At 38.2% G+C, this 15,496-nt stretch overlaps 1 protein-coding gene across 2 annotated transcripts in view; it reads left to right on the top strand.

The window, feature by feature from the left end:
* LOC108712409 (teneurin-2) overlaps positions 1–15,496 on the top strand; it is a 1,104,728-nt gene that overhangs the window by 853,789 nt on the left and 235,443 nt on the right. For both annotated transcript variants that reach the window (XM_041588750.1, XM_041588751.1), the window contains one exon: positions 2,397–2,605. In XM_041588750.1, the coding sequence (XP_041444684.1) occupies positions 2,397–2,605 (209 nt within the window). The remainder of the gene's footprint in view (positions 1–2,396; positions 2,606–15,496) is intronic.

A 15,496-nucleotide genomic window follows, 5' to 3' on the forward strand; every position in this document is an offset into this window, starting at 1 on the left:
CTGCAGAACTACAATTCTTAGAATTCTCCTCTCACTCCAGATTTGCATTTTGGGGGAGAGCTGAAGTTATCACTTGACATTGTTGCCTAATTTCCATCCAGCAACATCCAATGTCCTTCAAGATTAACTCTATTAGATTATTACCATTAGATTATTATTAGTGTGTTTGCAAGATGTGAAGAATTGACCCAATAGAATGTTGGACAGTGTTTGGCCACCTTAGTAACTGCCTTTTCGTACCCTAACCAGGGACCGGACTAGGGTATGAGACAGAGAAGGTACGTGCCTGGTGACCCCCAGTTTGCTCCCTAGGCACATGCCTACTCTGCCTACCCCTAGTTCCAGCCCTAACCCATAAAGTATAGCAATAGTATAGCAATACAGACTTAGCCGTAGTATTTATTATTATTATTAACATGTATTTATATAGCCCCAACATATTGCGTAGCACTATGAATATTTGTACCCATGCAGAATGGCACTATGCACACATAATGGTTCTACACATACATGCTTGCAATCTGCTGTCAATACCCAATATATATACAAACTAGCAAGTACTATCCATGTAGACTAGAATGACCGATGTTGCTTAGCATGCAGAACAACAAAGACTTGGCTTAGCCATGCATGCCAATAAACCTAATTAATGCCCATGGACACCAGCTCTACATATACACAATAGCACTACTGATACAAACTACTAGGGATGTCGCGGACTGTTCTGCGGCGAACTTGTTCGCGCAAACATCGGGTGTTCGCGCCCGCCGCAAGTTCGCGAACGTCGCGCGACGTTCGCCAATAGGCGTTCGCGTCAAAATCGTTCGACCATTCGACCATTCGGTCGCTAAAATCGAACGATTTTCGTTCGATTCGAACGAAAATCGTTCGATCGAACGATTAAAATCCTTCGATCGTTCGAATCGAACGATTTTCGGATGTTCGAAGTTCGCGAACTGTTCACGAACTGTTCACATTTTTTGCCGGTGTTCGCGAACGGCGTTCGCGAACACATTATCGGCGGTTCGCTACATCCCTACAAACTACCATTAAAGGCAACCCATCACCCAAAAAAAAATTCAAAATCCTATTTTATCACATTAGTCAAGCAAAATGAACTTTAATTACACTATATAAATTATTTGAATCTTGTTTCCTTCAGTCTGGGAATTCATAATGATAGCAAGCAGGCAGGAGCCATTTTGTGGACACTGTTATTAAGACAAGCCTTGTATCATCTCAGAATCTTGTTTGTGCACCAGAATATGGGGACCTGATGTCCATCCCCATGTCCTGGCTACACAATTAAATGGTGAAGAGAACGGGGAAATGTGGGGAGAACAGTGACATGTAGGAAGTGCTGAATGGAAAGTGAAAGTAATTGTCTGCCCTATGCCTAAGGCATAGAGGAGGGGCAGACAATATTTGATTGACAGCTGAGATTTTTTAAATGAGCTTACAACAGCTATGAATGCTTTAATAAAAAATAGAAATTGGATTTCATGTTTAATTTGAAAAGGACTTTTATTATACAGATTTTTGTGTCTGGGTGACAGGTCCCCTTTAACCATCAATGTCTAAAATACCTATACCAAAAGCAATACAATTTAATACATTGCGCATATAGACGATTAATGGGCACACGCATAAATCTTACATTTTCAAACTTTTTACATTTCAACAATCATTATTCATCCACATTAGCTGAACCCATACAGATAAGCACTATGGGGCAGATTTATCAAGGGTCGAATTTCGAGGGTTAAAAAACCCTCGAATTCGACCCTTGAATATCGGATTCGAAGGATTTTAGCGCAAAAGGTTCGATCGAATAAAAAATTGTTCGAACGAACAACGGAATCCTTCAAATCGTATGAATCGAACGATTTTACGCGATTGATTGAATGATTTTTATTCAATCATCAAAAGTGCCCAAAACCTACCTACAATGTCCCCTTAGGCTGACATGCAACTCGGTAGCTTTTATTTGGCAAAGTATTGAGTCGAAGGATTTTTTAAAGAGACAGTACTTCGATTATCGAATGGTCGAACGATTTTTCTTTGAATCGTTCGAATCATTCCATTCGATCGAATTTGACCAATTCGATGGTAGAAGTACTCAAAAAAAATACTTTGAAATTCTAATATTTTTACATTCGAACTATTCACTCGAGCTTAGTAAATCTGCCCCTTAGTGTAGGTGTTTATATGATCTGAATACACCCCATGAGGTCTAATGTGACATATATATATATATATATATATATATATATATATATATATATATATACATATAAGCAATATCCATGCAAACTGGTACTAACAGCAACAGGTTAGCATTGCCTGTACATAATGCAGCAAAGCAGTAGATATATTTATGCATTCTTCTCTTACAGGACCTTGGATTACGACAAAAAACAGCAGTATAGAGAGTGGAGAAATTGAGATCGGACGCAGGATTACACAAGAAGTACTTGCAGGAGTGTTCTGGAGGTCTCATATCCACATCACTCAGCCCCAGTTCCTAAAATTTAACATCTCATTAGGGAAAGATGCTCTTTTTGGTGTTTACATAAGAAGGGGACTTCCACCATCACATGCCCAGGTAATACATTTTTCATTATATAGCGATAAACTGGTCATGCAAATGCACCTAAAAATATATGTGCTTTTATTAACATGCATATTACCTGTAAAATATAGGTTATAAGTGCCTGCCAAATTCTAATACAAAATACAAATGCATTTTGATGGATGGTGTTTAAAGGGATATTGTCATGGAAAAATGTTTTTTTCAAAATGCATCAGCTAATAGTGCTGCTCCATCAGACTTCTGCACTGAAATCTGTTTTCCAAAAGAGTAAATGGATTTTTTTATATTTAATTTTCATATCTGACATATTGTCAGTTTCCCAGGTGTCATGTGACTTGTGCTCTGGTAAATTTTCTGTCACTGCTGTACTGTTAGTGGGAGTGATATCACTCTCCTCCCCCGCCCCAGCTGCCTATCAGCAGAACAATAGGAAGGGAACCAGATAACAGCTGCCTGGTAGATCTAAGAACAACACTCAATAGTAAAATCCAGGTCCCACTGTGACACATTCAGTTACATTGAGTAGGAGAAACAGCAGCCTGCCAGAAAGCAGTTCCATCCAAAACTGCTGGCTCTTTTTGAAAGCACATGACAAGGCAAAATAACCTAAGATGGCTGGCTACACCCAAATATTACAACTAAAAAAATACACTTGTTGGGTTAGAAATTAAATGTTATATGGTGAATTATTTGCAGTGTAAACAGTGTAATTTAGAAATAAAAACAAAAAGTTATTTGGCAGGGACAGTTCATTTGTGTCAAAGATGACTTAATAGGTGTGTGGGTGTTTGCCCTTTGTTGTAGGTGCAGATTTTAAAAAGCAGTGGTTATAAGTCAGTCATGTTGTTTCCTTCAACATGGAATTCTGACATAATATGGCCCTCTGTTGCTGGAAAACAATGTACTATAGAAGGATTGTGGCATTCATTAAAATGAAAACATGTTCAGGTTTTGTATTAATATGAGAACATTTCAGAGAGAAAAGTCAGCACCCAAATGTCCAACAAATTTCACTTGGGCTCATTTTATGATGGCCACTTTCCATCAGGACACTGCACAGGAGGATGGAAGGATGATGGACAGCACATTAGAATCTTCAATAAAATGTGATTTTATTGAAGATTATAGCTTGTTGTCCATCATTCTCAAGCCCTGGAGGAAGTCATTAGCTACCATTCATTGATGTGTTTCATAGCAATGACACTTACTTAGTCTCTGTGGATTAAGGGGCAAAGCAAAATGTTCCTATGCGTCTACATAATCCTGTCTCTCTAAGTTGTATTTAAAGGGGATGTATTTATTAAGGGAATCCATACCAGTTGCTGTAAGTGTTCCAATAAGTTGGTTTTGTTCAAATTAAGTTTACCTAGTAAGCACTACTTTACTGGTTATGCTTCTGTTATATCCTGCCTGGACTTGAACCAGGGACCTGGTGTTCCTGGGCAGTCCGAGTTACCATTGCTCCATGTGAGCAGACAGATAAGGCTGTTTCACTCCCATTGCTATACTTGTAATTGCAAGTAGGCATGGTTTGGTTCAGCTGTTATCTATCTGGCCCCAGGTGATCAGTGCCTATAAAGACCCCTGCTCTGCACTGAATCATTGCCCAATATAGGTATATCTTCATAGTTCCTGGGTGCACTTACATATTGTCTGATCCTTGTTCTTGACCCTTGCCTGTTATTTGACTACTCTTCGGATTCTGATTGTGTACACAGTTCCTGTTTGGTTTGACCCTGGCCTGTGACCTCAAATACGCTTCTGCTTCTGATTTGGAACTGTATTGTCAGTTTGGAATTGATCCGGCCAGTCCCTTTACCTCGCTCCTTGATCCCAGTTCTTTCTGTGTACTACGTGTGGTTCCCTTGCCTGCCCACAACTCTCTCCCTGGTCCTCTCACGATAAGACCTGGTGGCACCCGAGTAGTAAAGGGCTCCTCCCGATGGTTGTCATAGGCAGAAGACTGAGCCTCAACCGGGACCTTGGGGATTGTTCTGGTTTGGATACCTATCGTAACAGTCTCTGAGGGATCAAGCGAAATATTTTCACTATACTCTACTTATCTCTAAATTTGTGATCACAAAGGTATATTCACAATATAAATATTAAGTCTTTCCATATCAATAGAAACACCTTCACATGTCTCATGCCTTCACCAGTCCCCTTTTAATCTCTTTGTATTCTGTCATTTTGATATTGTAATCATTAGAAATTGTCATCGTTGCACTATATGTTTATTTTACACTGAAGAGATAAGTATATATTTTGCTCCAATCCAAATGTTCCTCTAGCTAAGCTAGTAGTCTTTTATGACCCTGCCACCTCCCTTAAGGTAATTTGAACTCATAGAAGCAGTTAGAATTCTGCCCTGATATCTCCAGCTTTGTAAATGCTACATGATGCCTAAATATGACTATATGACTAGAATTAGATCAGAAGTTGTAGCAACAGGGCAGTAGGGAAGCATATGTATCTTGACGGTGCAATTCCTCTCTACCAGCCCCTTTCGACATACAAAAGTATACCAAAATATAAGGACCAGTGACATGGTATATTGTTTCCCAAGAACCCAGCACTTAAAGGGCACCTATCACAGCCAAAATCAAACACATATTAACAATCTGATCAGTACAAGCTAAACACGTTTAATCAAACTACATATATAGTTTTTTGAAAAAACTACAGGTTTTAAAAAAATCCCTTACTTTGTCAAATGGGTTCTTTCACTGAGGGAGGCCATATTGAGACTATAACAGAGACTCTAATATGCAAATTTCAGGAGCATGCTCAGATTGTAACACTGCTTTGAGTATTCTGCCCAGAATGCCTTGTTTAAGTAAACTCCTCCACTAGAAGTATCAGGAGATTTCCCTATCTTTCCTTGGTAAAGTCATTATGCAAATGAAGGGCACACGCTAACTTCCAGCAGGTGGCAGCACTACTGAACAGCAGCTAACACAGAGGTTTGGCTGATTTGAAAATAGCTTAGAAGTTTTGATAAGCAAGCAAGGAATTTCAACTGAGCATGTGCGAGATTTCAGGGCTGCAGTTGGCTGGGAAGATATAGGTAGGAGGAGCCAGTGAAATCCAAGATGCCTGCCTCAGCTAGAACTGTAGTGAAGATAGGGGAGATCTTGCAGAAGGTATATTGAGCTGATGATTTACATTATACAAACAATTCTAACTCTTTTAAAAATCGGATTTCTTGAACTTTCACATAGTGTATTTGCTTAGTAATGATTTTGGTCATGATTGGTGCCCTTTAAGGGATGTAACGTGTGATATCCCAAACTCAGAACAAACCCCAAGGTCCTGGCCTCAGCTCACGATTCCACCTATAGAAGCCGCCGTTGGCTTCCAGAGAAGTCCTCTGCCACCAGGTCTTAATGTGAGAGGACCAGGGAGAAAGTGTGCTGCTGACATTTTCTTCAATGTAGACAATGGTTGGCTTGAGACATTTGCCAAGAAGGCTGAAAGTAACTTTACTCAAGTAATGCTCTCTAGTGCAATATGAAGCCTTACTTGTGGCTCATTTTTAAATATATAAAACAACTCTTAAAAATAATGCTTTTCATATGGCATATGTTCCAGTTGAGAACTTTATAGCGTTTAGTCAGTTTTGTGTCGGCAATATAAACTTCAGTGTAAAAAAAACACAAACATTGAGTGCAAGTGGGTCACACAGTATGGATGAATACATTTGGTTTTGGCAGACAGAACTAGTCTAGTCTAGTCAGAGATGGGCTCATTAAGATGAAATAGTGGCCAAGGCATGTAGCTCCCATATAGACCACATTTTGAGATGATGATCTGTCTTATTTTACATGTACGCAATACCCAACTCAAAGGTTCTGTTGGTGTTCACTGTGTTGATTATTTTGGCACAGTGGGTGGTACTGGGGTCTTCCATTTAGACAATATAGTTAGGTGAGTGGCTGTCAAGACTTGGTTGACCAAGGTTTTGCCACTTTTGCATAGTTTTGGTACTGACTTGCCTGGCAATAAAGTGGTAAGATTTAGTGGAACTTGATGTGCTATCAGTTGTCTTAGAAGGTTTGAGGGTGAGAGAGCATCAGCAAAACTTGCACCTTTTACCATAATAACTGTAAATTCTAGCCCCCCCTCTAGATTTGACCAAAATTCAACATGGTGCATTGGGAAAGGACTGAAGCAAAATGTTTTTCCTTTAGTTTGCAGTTATCCTTCGATTAGACCAACTGCTGAGCCTGCCCTGCCATCTGAGGTAAAATTGACAGCACGCGTTGGGGAGTCAGCAAGTACTGCCAAAGCCAGCTGAGTAGAACAGCATGTAGCCAGCAAGAAATGTCAGCTTTTTATTGCTGCTGTCTTCAGTGTTGACCCCATCTGAAATTGAATACGTATTCAAACAGCATATTTCATTTTTTTACATTTTTTCTCAAGGTTTTACTCTCTCTCCAAAAACCTCACATTTTGAGTGTCAATGTTTTGAAATAAAAACAAAAGACAATATTTCTCAATTAAAGTGAAAGATTTAGTCAAGGGTGTGAATACTTTTACAACATAATACAGCAATTGCACAATGTATATGCATTAGTGTAGATATTTTTTTTTTTAAAGTACCATTGGAAAGAACTTTTCCAGAAGAGCCATTTAATCAAACTGACAGTAGCTACTGCTTGACTGGCCATGTAGTACTTTCTCGTGGTTAGGTTTCTCTTTAAGTGGATTATGAGTATCACCTCGACAAAAGCAAATGATCCACTTGAAAAAATATCTATACCATATGTTGCCTTTGCACACGCAGCAAAAAGTTTGCAAGTGGTAAAGCGTAACCGCTAAAGCTCAACTTGTGCCGATTTTGTGGGCCGCTGATTTTTACATTCCTTGAATGATCAACATGCTTTGCATACATTATTTTAACTACTAATTATTCTTTTAAGTCATCTTCTTGACAAACGCTTAGTGAAACAGTAATTTCCCCAGGCAGGCAATGTCAGTCTAAAATTGCTTTAAAAACATGTTTGTGATGTCTGTAATATAAGAGTGTGATTGTCAAAACATCAAGCTTGTGCTTTATCTGCTACTTTAAAGGAAGCAGTGGCAACCTATTGATATATTAAATAAATGAAGCGTGTTTTCTATTAAGGGGTTTAGTCCAGGGTATGTAAATATTTAAAGTAATTAGGCTGTAGGCATGGTTTTCCGCTTCTGTCAAATTTTAACCAGTGAAGAAATTCCCATAACCGCCCCCTGCCACCTCCTTTTGACTCTAATGTAAAATGCCTAAGGGTAAGGGCACACCTGGAGATTCTGGGAGATTTTGGCGCCCGGAGACTAATCGCCTCTTCTGTGGGGGCGACTCTCTCTCTTCTCTTAGTCCGTTTGCTCCAGCGGGGAGCATAGGGTCTCAACGACACTCCTCCAACGAACTCGGTTCGCAGCGGTCTTCTTCTTCAGCTGAGCCCATGTCCATCCGGCTGCCTTCATTTCAGCCTCCATGCACCTCCTTCATGTCTGTCTTGGCCGGCCAACTTTTCTTTTCCCTTGTGGGTTCCACTCAAGGGCTTGCCTTGTGATGTTGTCAGAACTCTTTCTGAGGGTGTGGCCTATTCAGCCCCACTTTCTTCTTCTGATTTCTCGGTCGATGGGGATCTGTTTTGATTTTTTCCATAGGCTGATGTTGGAAGTTTTCTCTGGCCATCTGATGTGCAGGATGTGTCGTAGGCAGCGGTTGATGAAGGTTTGGAGCTTACTTGTGGTTGTCATGGTCAGTCTCCAGGTTTCCGAACCATAAAGCAAGACTGCTTTCACATTGGTGTTAAAAATACGAATTTTGGTTTGTTGTGAAAGGGCAGTGGAGTTCCAGATGGGACGTAAGGTGTTGAATGCATGCCTGGCTTTGTTGATGCGGCTCCTGATGTCCTCATCTTCTCCTCCATCCTTGCTTACTACGCTGCCCAGGTAGACAAACTTGTCCACATCCTTAATGACTAATCTCCCCAAACTGCTTCCTCGTGTCTTCCACCTGCTTCAATGAAAAAACGCCTGTGCCAATGCACTCGCGGCGATTCAATTTCCGAAGTCGCCCAAAGTTTACTCGTGAGGAAACTTTGGCCGACTTCGGAAATCGAAGTGCCACAAGTGCATTGGTGTATGTGTTTTTTTATTAAATGCATTACGCTGCACTCTGTTGACATCAGTGTTCTTCATATTTTGCCATTTACCTTGTGTTTTTGACTTTGCAATTTAAAGAATGTTTCTCTGGTGCAGTGCTTTGAAAATTATTTTTTGCAATCCTCTTTTGTGCTTTGGATCCCTCCAAGTGAATAGTTTCCATAAAATGATACATATTTGCTGTAAGTGTCTAGGAAGGTTTTCATTCATCCAGGCCAGTCTATATCCAGCAGAAGTAAATCTAGTCCAACTGGACTTGCTAAGTAATCATTAAAGATGCTTCACTACTCCTCCAAGCAGCTTCCTAATTTGTGCAGCTTCAGAAGGAGTTAATGTGCATGTACAGAATGTAAAACAATTCAATAATTTGTAGAGACAACTTCACTATCTGTACAATAATTAAAAAGAGGATTAAGAGATGGTCTATCCCTCTCCAGACTGATAAGCATTCATGGGTAATGCTCATTCCAGTAGCTTTTTCTAGTCCAAGGGTGTGCTATATCGAACAGTTATTCATTTCACACTCTTCTTATTGCACCTGAACAGTAGAAAGAAAAACAGCAGGTTTCACAAACAGAAGACCTTTTTAAAAAATTATTTTGTAATGTTCTGGATGGACCTTAAGGCGGTTAATTTTCAAAAAATGAAAATTTCTCATAATTTTCTGAAAACTACAAATCTGCACAGATTTTATCCCCTTATTTATCAATACATTTTCCCGAAAAATTCTTGTGCTGGAAAAAACTCTTTTGAAACGACTTTCGGATTTGATGCTTGAATACTGCGCCTTTTTCGGATTTGACGCCCGAATACCGCAACTTTTTTTGGAAACCCATCACAGTTCAGGATATCTTCAGGACATCTCCCATTGACTTCTACGTGAACTCGGCAGGTCTGAGTGAAGTACTTTTTTATTTGGACTTTTAACACCCTCTGGGTTTAATAAATCGCAAAAAATGTGAGGGTTTTTTTCCCATTTAAAAGGCCAATGAGAAAAAAATCAGACTTTAATAAATAACACCCTAAGGGGCATATTTATCAAAGGTCAAAGTTAAAAAAACTTCTAACTTTGAATTCAAAAAGACCAACCGAATGGAGGTCGAAGTTTTTTGGGGTCGAAGTGGACCGAATTCGACATACTTCAAATCGTACGATCATACTTTGAATCATACGATCGTACTTCTAATTCCCCCAATTGCCTCCATACAGGTTCTAGGAGGTCCCCCACAGGCTAAAACAGCACTTCGGCAGCTTTTAGGTGGTGAATGCTCGAAGTCGAAGTTTTAAAGAGACATTACTTCAAAAAAATTCGACCTTCGAATTTGAAATTTTTTCAAATTCGAATAGAATTTAGACTATTCCCTAATTGAACTACACAAAAAATAGCTCGAAATTCGACGTTTTTCACTTCGAAACTTCAGCTCGACCTTTGATAAATCTGCCCCTAAATGTTTTCCATTAATTCATATTTATACATATGTTTTCCCATAAATGCCTTGTAGTTCTGCTTTGAAAACTCTAGAATAATTTGCTTTTTAACAACAATAACAGCTCCATACATTTTCAGAAGTACTCAAACTGTTTAGCACTTTCTACACCTATTTGTTTGTGTGCCATCAGTAAAAAGCTAATAGGCTCATTATAGCTGAATTAGTAATAACCATGAAAAAGGACATAAAGTTGCTTATTGAATTTCTTAACTCACGCCACCGTTATGCTAGCTCAGTAGTACTCATGCAATCTTTCAAGTAATAAATGTTAGTAGGAATGGAAATTGAAAATGATTCCACTGACTTAAACTATAAACCCTGCTTGGCTCCTCGCTTTAAAATAATTCCTAGTACAGTATATTACTGATTTTAATTAAATTACGAATAGACTCCCAAAGTCAAGTAAAAGACCATGCCTTCTTCTTTAATTTTTTTAAATTGGATTGTTCCAAATCAAGCCTTTAGCTGGCAGATCTCTGGGCAGCATTCAGGTATTTATGAATGGTTGCTGCTGAACAGTTGGAGAATGTGTAATCACATTATATATGATACCTAATGATACCTAAGTGGCCCAGACAAAATATGTGTTTTTTTACAGGTCTAAACCAAATTACCACCATTCAGTGTTTGAACTTTCACGGTGCAAAATAGAAGATACAAATGCTTTAAAGGGATCCTGTCATCGGAAAACGTGTTTTTTTCAAAACGCATCAGTTAATAGTACTGCTCCAGCAGAATTCTGCACTGAAATCCATTTCTCAAAAGAGCAAACAGATTTTTTTTATATTTATTTTTGAAATCTGACATGGGGCTAGACATTTTGTCAATTTCCCAGCCGCCCCCATGTGACTTGTGCCTGCACTTTAGGAGAGAAATGCTTTCTGGCAGGCTGCTGTTTTTCCTTCTCAATGAAACTGAATGTGTCTCAGTGGGACATGGGTTTTTACTATTGAGTGCTGTTCTTAGATCGACCAGGCAGCTGTTATCTTGTGTTAGGGAGCTGTTATCTGGTTACCTTCCCATTGTTCTTTTGTTTGGCTCCTGGGGGGAAAAAGGGAGGGGTGATATCACTCTAAAGCTGGCCATAGATGTTGAGATTTTTAAAAGATCAGATCCTGATCGTGAGACCACGATCTTCTCAGAACGATCGTACGATCGTACGAATTTACCATCAACTAAAAAGACCAATTTACCAGGAAAACAAAGGGGAGATTTTTTGACCTGGCCGATCAATTTCCCGACAGATGTCGGCCGAAAAATCGTAAGATGTACGATCGTTCGAATACCACTAACCACACGATAATTGGTCGGGCTTCCCTAAAATCGGTCGTTCGGCAAGAAGAATCGTCGCGTCTATGGGGAACATTACTTGCAGTACAGCAGTAAAGAGTGATTGAAGTTTATCAGAGCACAAGTCACATGACTTGGGGTAGCTGGGAAATTGACAATATGTCTAGCCCCATGTCAGATTTCAAAATTGAAAAAAATCTGCTCTTTTGTCAGATTTCAAAATTGAATTGTTCTTTTGAGAAATGGGTTTCAGTGCAGAATTCAGCTGGAGCAGCACTATTAACTGATTCATTTTGAAATTTCTTTTTTTTCCCCATGACTATCCCTTTAACAACTGAAACAATCTATATGCATGCATGCTATGTCTAGTTTCTTGCTGTTTTCTAAAACAATTTCAAAATCTCAAGCTCACTGCATCCTAGTTAGTGAGTACTCTTAGAGACCTTCCATGATATCCCTCCAGAGGGAAGAAAAATGGCAAAACAAATTATTTACAAAAGTAAAAAGCAGCATTGGTAAATATAAACTGGGAGGTGTTCGTAACCTTTCTCTCTATAAACAGGTACCAAACTCAAAAGCATTAGAAATCTATATTGTTTTTAAACAAGTTAATGAAAGGTGATTATACTATTGTGAATTATGTTTGCTTTGAATTTGTCTAGTTGGACTATTAAGAGCTGTTGTTATTTTTAACTGTTGCTTTAATTTCCTACATTTTTATTAAACCTTAATCAATAATTTATTTTAAACCCCTGGTATGTTATCTTCTAGAAACAATTTCCTGGGGATGACTTTCTTCCCCCAAACTCCCTAGGAGTCATTTATGATCACAAGTGTTTATGCAGTCGCACATATTTCCTTACACTCAGTTTCACATAGAATCGAATTCATTAAACCTACTGTCTGGTCCGGAGGTGGACGTAGCTTCAGGGTTCCCTCGGCAACTTGCGTCAATAGCTGCAACACGCTTGTATCAAATTAATTGGATACATATATATGTTGCACACTAGACACCGGAAATAGACTTGACTTGGAAAGCTTTTAGCACAATTGGGTCGGATTTACAGTGAAGTGTTGGAACAACTGGGTCATTTTGATGTTTTGTTCGAATTGTGTCAGATGCCACTTGTTTTGTTTTGGGGAGAAGTGTCTTGGGTAAGGCATATTGATGATTAGTGATGGGCGAATAAATTCGCCAGCTGCAAATTTGCTGTGAATTTCCATGTTTCGCTGCCAGCAAATACATTTGCAAAACTGCAGCGAAAATTCGCTGGCGAAAAAATCTGCCGCATCAAAAAAATTTGGCCGCACGTCGAAATAGTCAGAATTCAGATGAACGAGACAAATTCACCCATCACTATTGGTGATTCCTTTTGAGTGATTTTTTTTTCCGTTCAGTTTTAATGTTGTTTTTTTGTGTTTGTTCTTTGCTGGTCATAAGCTTTGTTTTCCTCTTCCATAAGCATTCTATTGTGTTATAGCATTTTTTTAAGAAGCTGAAAGGGGTGGGGCCTAGGAGTTCACTATCTTGTTTATTGTCCAGATTAAATAAATTACCACTGTTTTCACTTTGCAAAACCCATAAGTGCAGTTTTATATGATGCTTTTTATATATATATATATATATATATATATATATATATATATATATATATATATATATATATATATATATATATATATATATATATATATATATATACAGTATATATATATATATATATATATCGAGATTGACAGTATGTTTTTTAGAATCAGATTATAACGTTTTAGTTTTTGTCTCTGGGGACCTCCAAGACTATCTTGAGACACAAGTCATGCATGCTTGTTGCAGGCAAATCATGTTTTTTGTTCCTCTGTCAACCACCATCTTGGTTTAGGTCTGTATCTGGTCCTGCTTACCATGGAAGGCTGTTGGTTTTATTGATAAGGTCTTTTTCTTGGGTCCTTCATGGTTTGTAGAATATATCAAGTTTTCTGCTTTAATTGATCAAAGGTGGCTGTTAGAATTAATTTTATAACTGCCATGATCTGACACACACATACGCACACAATATCTTATATGAATGTCTAAATGCATTATATTCCATAATGGCCTCTGATCAATGTTATATCCAGAACATGCTTTAAATGAAATTATTTGATTTGTGATTTTAGTCTACTGTGTTTTCATGCCTCAGTTATTTAGATTTAATTGTAAGCTCCTGGGGCAGCATGATTCATTGTTTGACCTTGAGAAGCTACTTCAAAAACTCACCGTTAAAAACGATTCATATTGCTGCAGTAATGAGCTATAAATCTGCAAAAAATTTCAGTGGGACCATTGCAAAGTCGGAGAGTAATTAGGAATTTTGTATGAGTCAGTCATTGGCACTTCCTGCAAAACTTTTAACAAAGCTCTCAGTTGTGAAATTAATTTTATGATGTATTGAAACTACAGGCATATTTCACTGGGTTTTACAGTATAGTTATCCTTCTATTCTATGGACCTTCCCCCCCCCCCCCATTAAATGGAGAGAATTGTTTTTTAGTGATATGTGGCACCTTCTAGTCTTTGGAAGACACGCTACACCTAATTATGTGTAGTGTGATTGTCTATTAAATTATAAATAACATTCATGCAATTCATTCTCCTTTAAGTAGTTTAATAATAATAATGACATATTGTAGACCATAAGAAAGGTCTTGGATTACCCCAATAAAAATGTTTGTCATTAGGCAGATTGAAGCTTAGGGGCCGATTCACAAAGGGTTGAATATCGAGGGTCAATTAACCCCGATATTCGACTGTGAATTAAAATCGAAGTTGAAGGATTTTAAATAGTGTGATCGAACGATCAAAGGATTATTCCTTCGATCAAACGATAAAATCCTTTGAGGATTTTAATCCAACGATCGAAGGAATATCCTTCGATCAAAAAAAGTTAGCCAAGCCTATGGGGACCTTCCCCATAGGTTAACATTGAGTTCAGTAGCTTTTAGATGGCGAACTAGGGGGTCGAAGTTTTTTCTTAAAGAGACAGTACTTCGACTTTCGAATGGTCGAACGATTTTTAGTTCGAATAGTTCGATTCGAAGTCGTAGTCGAAGGTCGTAGTAGCCCATTCGATGGTCGAAGTAGCCCAAAAAAACACTTCGAAATTCGACGTTTTTTTACTTCGAATCCTTCACTCGAAGTTAGTGAATCGGCCCCTTAGTGTAAATTGTAGGTGCCTTGATTGTTATAGTTGCTAAGTTATAATGTTAATTATATTTTTGGCAAATTATGTTTGTACATTTGTAAGTCACTGTTGAGTATGAATGTATACTGTATGTATGGGTGATTTTGGTGATATCATACTATCGTATGGGAAGATTTTTTTAAATTAATTTAACAATTTTACCATTCCTTAAACCAGTCCTATCCGACTTTTAAATATAGTGAGACAATTATTTCTCAAACCACATGTTCGAGGTCCTAAATCCTAAATTAAAATCATGATCCTTTGAAGGCCTCATTGGTCCGCAAGTTGGACCATTTGCCATAGGAGTGTTTTTCAACTATTTATTAACTATGTCCCTATGCAATAATAAAACACCATGCCTATTAGTACAGGTGTGGAATTCGTTATCCCAAAATCAGTTGTCCAATAAACTCTGAATTATGGGATGGCCATCTCCCAAAGACTCGATTTGAACAAATAATTAAAGATTTTTAAATATATTTCCTTTTACTCTTTCATAATAAAATAGAACATTTGACTTTATCCCAAGTAAGATATAGTAATTCCTTATTGGAACCAAAACAATCCTTTTAGATTTATTTAAGGTTTAAATGATTATTGAGTAGACTTAAGGTATAAAGATCCAAATTAGCGAAAGATCCATAACCCCAGGTCCTGAGCATTCTGGATAACGGGTCCCATACCTGTATTAAACGAATTGTGGTGTTTAACTCTGTTATCATAGTACCTTGCACCAACCAAAC

The sequence above is a fragment of the Xenopus laevis genome, chromosome 3S (assembly GCF_017654675.1).
Source record: "Xenopus laevis strain J_2021 chromosome 3S, Xenopus_laevis_v10.1, whole genome shotgun sequence".
In the NCBI taxonomy this organism is placed as follows: Eukaryota; Metazoa; Chordata; class Amphibia; order Anura; family Pipidae; genus Xenopus; species Xenopus laevis.